The following is a 13602-nucleotide window of genomic DNA, read 5'->3' as shown; positions in this document are numbered from 1 at the left end:
TTTACGTATGTACTGTACCTTGGGGATAGGGCTAACACTAACCCTAACCTGTTTATTTTTAACAAGGATTGAAAATGCTCTGGTAAAATCTGTTAATATTTTATGAATAAAGCCATAGAAATATTGTATACATAAATCAAACATCAAAGAAAAACAAATGTAGATGTAGAACATGTTGATTTTTAACAACAATGCCACTTACTGATAAAAGCCTGTTGTGTGATAGTTTACAAAAAGACTGAAGTTGTTTGTTATTGTAAAAATATTGAATTAGTTCCATATCCTCTCTGATGTTCTGTAGGTATAGACCAGGGTCAGATGACGTATGAAGGTCAGCACTGGCACGCGTCTGAGGCGTGTTTTTGCTGCGCTCACTGCCGGCTCCCCCTGCTGGGCAGACCTTTCCTTCCACGCGGTGGGCTCATTTTCTGTTCCCGGCCGTGCTCACTGGGGGAAGACCCTGATAACTCCGACTCCTGCGACTCAGCCCTACAGAGTAAACCCACAGCACACAAACACATACAGCGGCAACACAGCAACTCGCCACTACAACCACTGGAGGGCAGCAGTACGTCTGCTACCACTGTTAAAACATCTACTGCTGGTACAACAACTCAAGCGGCTGAAAAGAGAGGTGTGAAGGATAACTTCTATTGGTTATTACAAGGTTCACATCGTCTGTCTTTTAGAATAAAACATATTTTCTGGATGTTATGTTCCCACAAGATAAATGAATGAATTTATGAACAGCTAGAAGTTTATATTAAAACTTGTTCTGTTCACATTTCTTTTTAAGGTGTGAACTCTTCACGCCTTCATTTACAGAATGGTGGCCCTCCACCTCCACCTTATAGAGAGAGACTCCCCCAGAGCTCAAATTCTCCCTCACAGCGAACTTCCTTAACCAACGGCTGGACACCACCATCACTATCAGGAGACCAATCAAACACAGACACAATCTCAGGCCACGGCAGGCTGGAATACACCGTGGAGCTGAATGGGTATGCTGAGTTTGGATCATTTTCACCAAGCTACACTTCCAGAGGAACATCGACAGCAAAAGACAGCAGCAGACTGGGGGAGAACCACGGTTCCGGTAGGTTTTTGTACTGATCTGATAAATGCGTGGACCTCAAAAGTCTGTATTATTATTGTGTTTATTTGCATTAGAGTAAAAGGGTATATACACATTGTTAAAGTTATAAAATTTTATTGATTTCTCAGCCAGTACTGTCAGTATATGTAAATATGGTTTTTGAGGTTTCTTTAATAGTTGAGTCCATTTTAGTTGGCCTTAGTTCTACCTGAGAGTAACCTTAAATGGGAGGAGTTTTTGTGAAGAGACTACAGACAGAGACAGGGCTTTGCTTTGTAGTTTTTTCCCCTATAATGACTGATAGAGCCTATGTGGCAACGCTGCGTGTTGAATAGTGGATGCTATCACCCAGTAAGAGCTCAGCACAGGAGGGACACTTGCTTATATTTTTCTGTTAAGGTTGTAGTTGTAGAGTTGAAATATGAACGTTCTCCTTCTTTCGCTCTCCATTTTCTTAGGAATTACATCTCCGCCTCATTCGTTCGCTGAGTTTGACTCTTTAAACCACACGGACTCTTTCCCACCTCCACCTCCTCCTGTTTTCATCGGCCCTGATGATATGCCAATCTTGCCCCCACTTGACACTCCTCAGTTTGAGCCCCTCCCACCTCCACCCGCCCCAGAACAAGGGCGCAGCAGCACAACAAGGGTCAGCTTCAGAGAGCCAATCAGCAGCAGTTATTCGGTGGACGAGGATGAAGACGAGGAAGAAGCAGAAGTTGAGGAGGAGAGAAAAGAGGGGGAGGAGGGAGAGGAAGAGGAAGATGAGGAAGAGGAAGCCGTCGGAGGGTTGGGACAGAGACTAAACCTTCGATCCGGAATGCCACCTCAAATGGACCTGTTGGGTAAGCTGATCAAAAGCTTAGGAAATGTTCCCTTAAGAGCCAGTTATCCACATTCACAAATAAGATGAATAATCAGCATTTATGTAAGGCTCATGAGGGCAGCCAGTATGAAAGAGCTCATTTGCATACTGGGCAACAGTAACAGAAACATAAACCCACACAAATAAAATGCAGGATGTATACAGATGGCCTGGATATATCAAAGATGGCCGCCACCATTTCGGGGACCCTCTCTAAGGTGCATAAACAAATACATTTATGTACTACTAAGCGATTCATCATATGAGTTGTACTTTATAGAATGTAAATAATCATGGGTCACTTTTATAAATATTTTTTGCAACATTTAAAGAAAAAATTTCTCCTTAAAGTTACTTAACAACTCTCTTGTTCTCTTGTTTAGATGGATCATACCACCGTAGTTTCCGGCGAATGGGCGGAGGCCGTTTAGCTTCAGACGCACCGTTGCACCTGGGCACAGAGAAACGTTTCAGACGTTCACGGAGAGACAGACCTCGTCTAGAGACACTGGAGTGGAGAGGAGGTGACCATCCACACACTTCCAGTTCCAACAGCCCCCAGCTCACCCTCCACTCCACCTACTACAGACATGAAGACTCCTGCTCCACATGCTCTTCTTCATCAGACTCTGAGGAGGAGGGCTTCTTCCTGGGCCAGAAAATTCCCCTTCCTCCACAACTGAGCAGCCAAGATGGAGCCAGGGATGGAGAGGAGGAGGAGAAAGAGAAGACGGGAAAGAGAGGCAGTCTGAGGAGGAGAAGGACACGCAGTCTGAGCAGCAAAGACAAAGACAAAAACTGTATACTGTCCTGAGAGAAACAGCACAGTGTTAATAGATGGCCTTTCTCCAGTGAGACAATTCAAAGTGTATTAAAGTTGTATTTGATTAGTACTAACATGCTCCAAGGAGGCTATAGACTGTGGACTCAAAGCTCACAAGCCAAAAAACTACTGCAGTTCTCATATTAGAGCAATATTTGATTCTTATATGAGACAAAGAGGTTTTCAGCAAAAGGAAAAGACGAGACCTCCTGGATCTTTTGAAGCACTTTGCTACATTTTATAAACAATTTTGTAAATTGAGAAATGTATATTCCTCAAATTTGTATTTCTTCAGACCAAGAATCAATCAGCCTAGTGTTATTATTAGAACTGGTGCTTGCTGTTAGGTGCTTTCAGATGTCAGCTTCACTGGAACAAATATGGTCATAGTGTGCCCACTTGAAAGATCATTCCAATCACAAACCAGTACCCCAGGCTCATTTTAAAAGGAAGTTACTTCAGGACTAATCAGTAATCAAGCCGTAATTTGGATTTTGTTAAAATTGGATTGTTTTAAAACCAAGATTGAGAGGGATGGCCATTTTGAAGACCAAGTGCACTATTTTTTGTAGAAAGTTTTTAAAAATGCTAATAAAATTCAAGTAAATATTTTTTTTGTCCACATGAATAAATGGATTAGAATGTTTCTACATTGTAACTATTTTTATTATTTCAAAATGCCGGATGTCTTTCATGTGGACAGAGGACAAATGAACCAAGAGCAGTTTTGAGATGCACACCTTTATTAAACTCACTTAAAGTGAAAGTTTGAAGAAAAAATCAAATGTACAGTTTTCCTACACCATAAATGTAGTCAGACTGATAAGATAAGATTGGGGTCTTTATTTTTAGTTTTTTTTAGATTTTCAGTGGCAATACAGGCCTAGGGCGGCACGGTGGTGCAGCAGGTAGTGTCACAGTCACACAGCTCCAGGGGCCTGGAGGTTGTGGGTTCGATTCCCGCTCCAGGTGACTGTCTGTGAGGAGTGTGGTGTGTTCTCTCTGTGTCTGCGTGTGTTTCCTCCGAGTGACTGTCTGTGAGGAGTGTGGTGTGTTCTCCCTGTGTCAGCGTGGGTTTCCTCTGGGTGCTCCGGTTTCCTCCCACAGTCCAAAAACACACGTTGGTAGGTGGATTGGCGACTCAAAAGTGTCCGTAGGTGTGTGTGTGTTGCCCTGTGAAGGACTGGCGCCCCCTCCAGAGTGTATTCCTGCCTTGTGCCCAATGATTCCAGGTAGGCTCTGGACCCACCGTGACCCTGAACTGCATAAGGGTTACAGATAATGAATGAATGAATACAGGCCTAATGCCTCGACCCAAACTTAGCGATATCCAAAAAAAGATTATAGATTAAAGAAAATTCCATATACTGTAGAATTTTAGAGGCTTGATTGTGAACAGCTTATAAAAAAGGACCAAAGCATGAGTGAAATTTGTGGCCACATGATATGACAAGAATATGCTCAAATATGCATACCAGAACATCAAGATATCTAGGTAAAACACAACAGGACTACTCCTTATGTATATCCTCCCCAGACCGATTTTACATACACACACACACACATATATTGTGTGTGTGTGTGTAAAATTTAGTCTAGGGGAGGATATTGTGTTTATCTGATTTTTATCTTTAACTAAGAATTTCCCCAGCACAAGGCAAAACATTCATGGATCCATTGTACTTTAAACACAAGGTTGTCAGGCCTGAAGAACATGTTCAAAATGTTTGTGCTCATGCAGCCACTGTTGCTCTGTATATTTCACCTTCGTCTTTTTGACATACAAAATAATACTGCTGTGTCATGGACATATGCTTTTGAAGTGTCCTGCTCTTTTTGATTCTGAGGTTGAAGGAACTCTTTGAAGGACCCTTCAGTACAAAGAAACTAAGTTGTTGCTGGTCAATCGAGATTTTGCTGGTCAAAACACACCTGTATTTTTCTTAATTGCATTAGTAGTGTTCATAAAATGCTCTGTAGATAATGTAAGCCTGTGCCTGTATTAAACTCTCTCAGCTTTAAACTACACTTCATGCTAGATGTACTTATAATCCTGCTAAAATTTTGAGCATGTCATAAAACGACCATATCTACTGAAAGACTGGATGGAAGAGATTGAAATACACTGTAAATTATAATCATATTTTTTATATCAAGATTGGTGATGGTGCAACGTTTCAGTTCTGTTTGATTACATGTTTTCAAGGAATTTTCTCATTTATCAGAGAAAATAAATATATTATTTCAAGATATCTTCGTTAATAGGTGAAAATAAACCACTTGAACATGTCTCCTTTTTTTTGGTCTGCTTGTTATATGTTCAGCAGATACATTTTCCATTTGATGGTGACTCCTTGACCTCACAATATGTGGTTTGACTGCTTGGGCATTAGCAAGGTCAGATGCAGATATGGTTCTGGATCATGATCACCATTCCTGCACATCTCAAAGCCATTTGATGGTGCTCCATCACTTCAATGAACGTTGTTTCACTGTTACACATCCCAGAGCAAGCAGAGTTTTGAATCCCTCTAGTAGCCCCTTTACACTGGAAGTGGTTCATGTGCAAGCTGTGTACACAACTGCAGCAGCAATATCTGTTATGTATTTTGCTTTGAGTACACGCATTTAAACATCTAATCAGGGATAATGTTTTTGTTTTGTTTAGCTTGCAAATTTTCATCAGAATGTAAAGCAGCTCTGTTCTGGGAGCGTCTCTTGGCTTGACCTGCAGGAATGGCTGCTCTGTTCAGTTACTAATTAAAGCAGGGGGAAGTCTGCGGCTATATTTTATCACCACTTGGGTTCAAGGACACGATGGTATGCGCTGATTGTAGAGACATTTCTCAATTTCACCTGCAAGGGCAGGATTATACATGCGTTTACTTGACGCATGCTATATGACCAAGTCAGATGCTTGAAGCTGTACACAGATTTTAATTGTGCAAACAGCTCTGTAAAAAAAGATATGAAAAATAAATATATAGGAAATATGGAGCAGCTAAATATATGCTGTGTCCAGTGATTCCAGGTAGGCTCTGGAACCCCCTCGACCCTGAACTGCTGTTATATTCATTCATTCATTCATTATCTGTAACCGCTTATCCGGTTCAGGGTCGCGTTGCTGCCAGAGCCTACCTGGAATCATTGGGCGCAAGGCAGGAATACACCCTGTAGGGGGCGCCAGTCCTCCACAGAGCAACACACACACATTCACTCACACCTACAGACACTTTTGAGCCGCCGGAGCACCCAGAGGAAACCCACGCAGACACAGGGAGAACACACCACACTCCTCACAAACAGTCACTCAGAGGAAACCCACGCAGACACAGGGAGAACACACCACACTCCTCACAAACAGTCACTCAGAGGAAACCCACGCAGACACAGGGAGAACACACCACACTCCTCACAGACAGTCACCCGGAGTGGGAATCGAACCCACAACCACCAGGACCCTGGAGCTGTGTGACTGCTGTTACAGACAATGAGTAAATGAGTCAATAAATATATGCTTAGGGTCAACATTCCCAGCTACAATAGATCCACTAGAAAATTAAAAATCCCCCATTCTTTGGATTTGGAGCACTATTTCTTGAAGTGATAGTGCTCTGTCCAATACCTTGAGCTGGAGCAGCATATATAGTCTAGAACCAATTCCAACATCAATATCTCACCCTTCTTGTAGCTGAATGCCATTTACCCACACAGAAATGTTTCAGAATCTAGTGTAAAACCTTTCCAGATGAAACTATTGTGGCACCAGAAGATGACAAAAATCCAGGTAATAATCTTGATGTTGAAATTTTGTTTGCTTATGTCCACAAACTGTTGGCCATTCACAGTATATTTAAGGGCATGTTAATCCTAACTTTTGGCTTCCAAAAATTAAAATAATCTAAAAGCATCTAAATGATCATATTATCCACACAAACAAACACCATAACTACCAAATATAGATTTCAAAGAACATTCAAAAGTTTCTGTTTCTGTAACCAATTTAAAAACAAACAAAAAAAAACCCATCATAACACAAACACAAGTATTGCGCTACGTTCTTGTTTAGTTTTGCTGAAGTATGTCATGTCCAGTGTTCCACTGGTTTCACTATGATTATGAGCAGCACTGAATGCTCTGTACTCCAGAAAGTTACTCTAGCTTGTCTAAACATGCTAGCGTGGCTAACAACTAGAAAGTTATGAACCATTGTTGTCGTAATCCTAACTGGGCCTGATGTTGAAATGTTTCTTTATTTCTACATAATCTACTTGATTAAACCAGTTCAGAGTGGTCTTGTGAATTTCCTTTGAGGACTACTTTTGCATTCATCACCATTTACCTCTTCACAATTAACTGATTAAACCAAGTTTTAGACTAAAACCTTACCTAAATTATGAAGAATAATGGTTCATTCACAAGGCTGTGTATTCATATCCAGTTAATTTATTAAATTTGGCAGACTATTTTTTATTTAGTATTAGGTATTGCCCAAGGACATGGTGTTTCATGAGGTGGAAACTGAACCCATGTCTCCCATAGGCTATAGTGCAATGTTGTTAGCTATTAAACTATACTGACCCCACTTGATATATGTTTATTTGTTGTGGTCATCCTTCAAGTGGTTGAAATAGTGTAATGGGATTAATTAAATTATCAAAAAATAAGATAAATACAATACATTTCATGAAATATCTTTATAATTGGTTTTTGGGGGTATACCCCTCACAGAGGAACCTTCTAGAACCGTGCCTTTAACATATTTCATTCATTTTCTGTAACTGCACTGTGGGTTAAGAGACACATGCTAAAAATCACACTGAACGTCTTTGTATGCATTTTAAAAATGTTGTTAAACATATATTTTATATATAAAAAAAGTAAGACCCCTTATATTCTTCTTTTATATTTTTCCTTCTGTTAATTTCTTCTAGGCACACTTCTGACTTTTGTCTGTGTGAAAGGACAATTGTGGATTGTGGATTTGTGTTGGGATTGTGTTTGACAACAGTAATGATATTGGCTAGCTAATGTACTCGTTAGCTTTTTTGGAAATCATTAACACATCCATTTTACTCCTCATACAGATATTCAAGGGGTGACGTCAAACCCCGACTGAAGGTAAACTATGTGGGATGGTCACGTGACCCAAGTGGCGCCATCTGATTGGCTGGAGGGATCCTGGAGGCGGGAAGGGCTCTGAGGTAGAAAGTCAAACAGGTTCTTCAAGTTCTGCTTTTCACGGCGCCGTGAGCGCACACTTCAGACCTGCTCTCTTTCACACACAAAAACATTAGGCTCCCGGAGAAACTGAGGGTGTTTGTCGGCTTAAAATGCTCCTGAAGTTTTAGGAGCTTTAAGAGTGAAGCAGAGAGACCAACCTGAGAGACATACACAGGTCAGTGAGTGGGAGTGGGGGACCTTGGGTCTAGTTACGGCTTTAATGACTGTAAACAGGTGTGCTAATGTGCTTATTAACCTCATTGTATTTTATTGCAAGTACTAACTAGCAACAGCGCTTTGTAAACCACAGCCTGCATGTATATACAGTATTACAACACTTATTTATAGTGTCGGAGTGTGTATGTAGGTCTTTTACCTTTTATTTCACTTTCATACTCGGTCTGGATCATGTTTAGGCATGTCTAATCATTCCAATGAAACCTATGCTGGCTGCATCAGTGAAAGTCCTGTCATCCATTATTTTTTTCCCCTCAGGCTGTAGTGGGCAATGTTAATGTGTCAAGACCACTGACGTCCACTGGTTCCAAGTGGTAACACACATTTTGGGGGGTCACAACTGCAGTACAAATAATAAAAGAATAAAATGTAGGCATCTTTGTGTCATCTTTTGCTCTACCCACTGGTTTGAGTGACCTGTTCAGCTTAATGTCTAAACATTACTCAATAATGATATTATTCTGATATGGTCATGTGTCCTTACATGTTAGAATAACCTCTTAATACTATGCTGTCAGGTGTAAGAAGAGACAGAAAAAAGAGGGGGAAGGGTGCTGCTGAAAGAATGAAACAAAGAGGGAGAGAAAGAAGACGTTAATAACAAGGAAGAAGAAAGCAGTTCAGTACAGAGTCTGAGAGATAGTTTTGCCCTTTGTTCTCAGGTGGAGCTGAGGCCTGCGTGCTGGAAGAATGGCAAACACGCAGACAATGTTCATCTCACACTGAACAGAAACAAAGCAATCATTTATCAGCCTACTCAGGATGCAAAAGTTTGGCTTTGGCTGTGAAGGGTATTTTGTGTGACTTTAGGGGTAGGTTCTTTTCTTTTGAATCCCACGTTGCATTCCTTTGCTGTAATGTAAGAATGGCTCTTCACACAGGTTTGGAAATGGATCCTGCGGGTTGGTTGTGGAACAACGCCAAACGTGAAATTCTCTATGGCCTTGTATCATCACAATCTATTGTCAGCTTCACCCACTGTGTTAAAACACTACAAATGTATGGCAGAAAATGGATGGACATGACTGGCCTTGTTCTGTTTTTGTATTCTGGGACCAGATTCCAAAAAGTGCCTAAGTGCCTTGGTGTTAACGGGGAGAGAGGGTGTTCAAGTGATTGTGGAAAGACCTTGATGAAGTTACTCTAGTCTACAGTTACAGATCAGTATGCACTGAAAAGTAAATATAAGGCCAGTGATGATATCTTTATACCACATTTATATTTGCTATGACAATAAACCCTAGGTCCTCTTTGCAATATTTACCTCATAGCATACAACTGACAAGCACCTGGTGAGTGCTCTTCAGTGACTTTGCAACAAAGATTGCAAATTGCCGAACCCATTCGTGAAGCAGTCTGAGTAGATTCTTAAATAGCAGGTTTTGAAATTAATCTTTGCCACACTTTTTTAATGAATATTCAGTAAGAAAATCATCCAAATTATGTCTGTTTCCACACATGCAAAACAATAAAGGATATTTTGAAATGCGAAACAATACCAATATTATTAATAATCTCTATTTATAAATAGTATGCCTAATCTAGGTTGAAGTGTTTAAACCTTAGCTGTAGCAACCCAAGTGTCTTCTCTTCTCGACTAGGCAGTTTTTCATTTTTAATGTCATTTTTTTCTGTTTCCACAGATCTAGAGAGAACACAGAGTCGTACATCATAAAGCTTAATACTGACTACTGAAAGGAAAAGCCCATTTCCTAGGATGTCTGTGGACGCTCTGGCTCCGTCTCCTCGGCGAATGGCCAGAGTGCCTGATGCTGTTCAAGCCTCTCCAGGACCTCGTAAGCCTAGTGCTGTAGAGCGCCTGGAGGCTGACAAGGCCAAGTATGTCAAGAGCCAGCAAGTAGCACTGAACAAGCAGCAGCCGGTCATCCGTAAACCTTTGATGGTCCCTAGTGAAAACAGGCAGCTTCAACCAGGGGCCATGCAACCGACTCGCAAGTTTGCCACCCGAGCTCCTGCAAGGTGTGAAGCTCCACTATTGGACATGAAGCATTTGAGCAACTTAATAAATGGAGTTAGTGATCCCATGATGTCTTCTACTCCTCAACCAAACAGTCTTAAGAAAACAGTGTCTCAAGGTCTCAACTTGTCCCAGCCCCTCTCCCCGATTGCCCCTCAGCTTGAAGAATCTTCCATAAAATCTGTTTCATCTCCATCTCCCCCAACCAAATTGTTAGCTGATTGTCCTGGAACTAACTCCTCTGCCACGGTTACAGTCCGTAGGGTGGATGTTAGGCCACAAGTGCCACAGAGGAAGCCATGTAATCGTCCACTTGTTCAACTGCCTGAGCAGCGTGCCCACTCGCAGCTTCTGCAGCTACTCAGACCATACACCAATTCTCAAGCTCAGCCTCAACCACTAAAGCCCATTGGCTTCAAAGACAGGCGGGATGTGGCTAGAGTCATACCTAGCCCTGTTAAAGTCGTTCCCACTAAAAATCCAGTTCAACCTTTGACCTTCTCTGCAGAACCCGTCAGGAGCCCAACATCTGCAACACCTTCTCCTGTTAAGTCCCCAAATGATGCTAGCCCTGAGGACGCACCAGTTTTTTCTCCAGCAGTCACACTGCCTGCATCCACCACAGATGTCCCACCACCAGGTTCTCCAGCCATCACTCGCCTCTCCTCTGTAAGCTCCAGGAAGCGTGTCTCTCTCACCCGCTCAAAGTCAGATGTCAGCGACCGGTTCTCCCGTGCCGGAGCAGAGGTCGAACGTTTCTTCAACTACTGCGGCCTTGACCCTTCGGACTTTGACGAGCTGGAACCTGGCTCTGACATTGCATCTGTCTCACGACTTAGGAGTGCTAGCGCCCCAGCCTCAGAGCACACAGCTGATGGAGAGGATGAGGAAGAGGAGGAAACAACCAAAGAAGCGAAGTCCAGCTACGGCATTTCAGTCATTGAGAGAAACGCAAGGGTTATTAAGTGGCTCTATGGAATGCGACAGGCAAAGGACAGCACCAAGGTTGCCAACATGTAGCCCTCAGAGAGCCAAGAAGAGCAGCGTGGTTTTATACTTGCTGCTGTTATTTCTAATCAACTACAATATCAAAAGTATTTCTCTACAAGAGAAGACTTTCTTTAAGTTACCCTGTTGCAGAGATCACAAAAATTGTTTATTAACATTTCACTAATATTTAATGGTGACTAAGAGTTTAAAAGCTAGAAAAGAACAGGGTTTAAAAAAGCGTTTTTATGCTGCTGCTGTAATAATAATAATTGGATTTGTTTAGTGTACAGAGCTCATGAGCAACTTCAGGAAAATCTTGCTTTGTACTTACACACAGTGTCCACTTTCAAGCTACCTTATAGATCTTGACCAGATATTGTTTAGGGTTGTGGACCATCCTCAAACAGCCATTCAGCGGTATAACTATACACTAGTCAAAACAGCGATGATGATTTTTGGTATTTACACATCAATGCCATTGTTAAGTTGAGAGGGTCTAGATTTGAAGACCTCTAGGCTGGAGGATGTAGCACAAATTGCAAATCAACAGATGGACTGTGATCTCCAACTGCACCAAGTGAAACGGATTTGGAAATGGATTTTAAAGAAAGATGTTTGTTTTTTGTGCCTTGTCATTCAGAATGAAAAATGACCATTCCGATCAATGTCTTAATATTCATAATGTATATATGCACCAAAGTGTTCAGGTTTTCTGTGGTTACAGGATTCGTGAATGGCTTCCTTCAGCATTGCTTTGAACAGATTTTGTTTGTAATGGAGTCTTTTTTTTTTTTCTTGTTTTCTGAACTAAGAACAAGGGACTAAGTGGATAAACAGTGTTTACTCTAAATGCTGGTCAACTGACTTGAAATGTGAATAAAGTGAAGTTAAAACTGGCTGGTCACGGTTCTAACTTATTACATACCATTTAAGGATTATTAAGTGTGGAGGTAATAGAAAACATGAAAGTGATAGTAGTAACGGGATGTGAGTAAAAGTTGGATGGTGATATTTCTGAGGGTGGAGTCCAGTAACTGTTATGGAAAAGTCTTGTTGCAGATTATAACAGATGAAGGTCACTCAGTGGCAGGAGAGAGATATATTTTCAGTTGTTTCCTGTGATTATGGTCAGGAAATGCAGAGTAAATGTGGGGGTAGCACAGTCTGCCAAAGGGGCAGTACGTTATCCATAGAAAATAAGGGACCGGAAACATGCATATTATTTCCCCTCATTACTCTTTTGTCAAAATCCACCCTAGCATTTGAACTCCAACTTACTTTACTTTTTAAATATAATGTGAGCAGCCATGGAACTATTAAGATGACCAAGACACTTGGCTTCAGTCCAGCTTCTCAAAGAGTTATATCAGAAAATGTGTTTTTTTTTATTTCAATGTTTAGTGCATGTGCAAATTAATTTGGAAATTTGGAGCTCCTACCAGACACCAGTTTACCAAAACCACCCAGCCTGGTTTTTTGAGGGCTGCCTAAACTCATAAAACATGGGCTAAAATGATCTGCTCTGATTTTGCACCACATCTAATAAGACTTTAGAATTGTACAGCCTGCTTTACTAAGTATCTTCAAACACACTGCTGGCACATATTTGAAAACGACATGGCTAAACAAAAATGAAACACAGCAGGTGCAGGAAAATAGGAGTTCTGAGCAGAAACAAGAAAAAAATGAGAGCAGAGAAGAAAACTGAGCGACCGTTGGCTAAAACGAACTTCTGCTCCTTGCATCTCAAGTGCTGTGAGCTCAGGTCAGTGTGAACAGTGGCTCATTCTCATTTAAAAGAACAGTCCTTGAAGATGGTGGGCCTGAATGGGGCTGTTTAGACAGGGGGAGAACACTTGTGTTTTTCCTTGTGGTATTTTGAAACAGGTGTGTCATTAAAACCCCAGAACTACTGTTTTGTGGAAAATGGGTAGCAAGTGCCATGTTTAAAATTTGACAAAAGATTAAGAGAAGGTACAAAATTAGTCTTTAATAATGCAGTATGTTGTATCCTCCTTAATATGACAAGACGTCAATTTTGGGCGGCATGGTGGTGCAGCATGTAGTGTCGCAGTCACAGAGCTCCAGGGACCTGGAGGTTGTGGGTTCTATTCCCGCTCCGGGTGACTATCTGTGAGGAGTTGGTGTGTTCTCCCTGTGTCTGCATGGGTTTCCTCCGGGTGCTCTGGTTTACTCCCACAGTTCAAAAACACATGTTGGTAGGTGGATTGGCGACTCAAAAAAGTGTCTGTAGGTGTGTGTGGGTTGCCCTGTGAAGGACTGGCGCCCCCTCCAGGGTGTATTCCTGCCTTGCGCCCAAAGATTCCAGGTAGGCTCAGGACCCACCGTGACCCTGAACTGGATAAGGGTTACAGATAATGAATAAATGT

The 13602-nt window shown here is 41.6% G+C and overlaps 2 protein-coding genes across 3 annotated transcripts in view; both read left to right on the top strand.

Annotated features, from left to right (window-relative positions):
• prickle3 (prickle homolog 3) overlaps nucleotides 1–4985 on the top strand; it is a 35966-nt gene extending 30981 nt beyond the window's left edge. Inside the window, exons 8-11 of the mRNA XM_066643182.1 lie at nucleotides 302–634; nucleotides 797–1096; nucleotides 1555–1941; nucleotides 2345–4985. Coding sequence (XP_066499279.1) covers nucleotides 302–634; nucleotides 797–1096; nucleotides 1555–1941; nucleotides 2345–2775 — 1451 coding nt within the window. The 3' untranslated portion in view covers nucleotides 2776–4985. The remainder of the gene's footprint in view (nucleotides 1–301; nucleotides 635–796; nucleotides 1097–1554; nucleotides 1942–2344) is intronic.
• A 2990-nt stretch (nucleotides 4986–7975) lies between these two features.
• On the top strand, nucleotides 7976–12108 carry fam110a (family with sequence similarity 110 member A). Of its 2 annotated transcripts, XM_066643162.1 has the most exons (3): nucleotides 7976–8182; nucleotides 8907–9056; nucleotides 9888–12108. In XM_066643162.1, the coding sequence occupies exon 3, from the start codon at nucleotides 9962–9964 to the stop codon at nucleotides 11240–11242; it is 1281 nt and encodes a 426-aa protein (XP_066499259.1). In that variant the 5' UTR covers nucleotides 7976–8182; nucleotides 8907–9056; nucleotides 9888–9961; the 3' UTR covers nucleotides 11243–12108. The 2 variants fall into 2 exon arrangements, with proteins under 2 accessions (XP_066499259.1, XP_066499258.1); XM_066643161.1 differs by lacking the exon at nucleotides 8907–9056.
• The last annotated feature ends 1494 nt before the right edge of the window (nucleotides 12109–13602 follow it).

The sequence above is a fragment of the Hoplias malabaricus genome, chromosome 14, assembly GCF_029633855.1.
Source record: "Hoplias malabaricus isolate fHopMal1 chromosome 14, fHopMal1.hap1, whole genome shotgun sequence".
Classification (NCBI taxonomy): Eukaryota; Metazoa; Chordata; class Actinopteri; order Characiformes; family Erythrinidae; genus Hoplias; species Hoplias malabaricus.
Note: the sequence above shows the minus strand (reverse complement) of the source record. Positions and strands in the feature narration are given on the sequence as shown.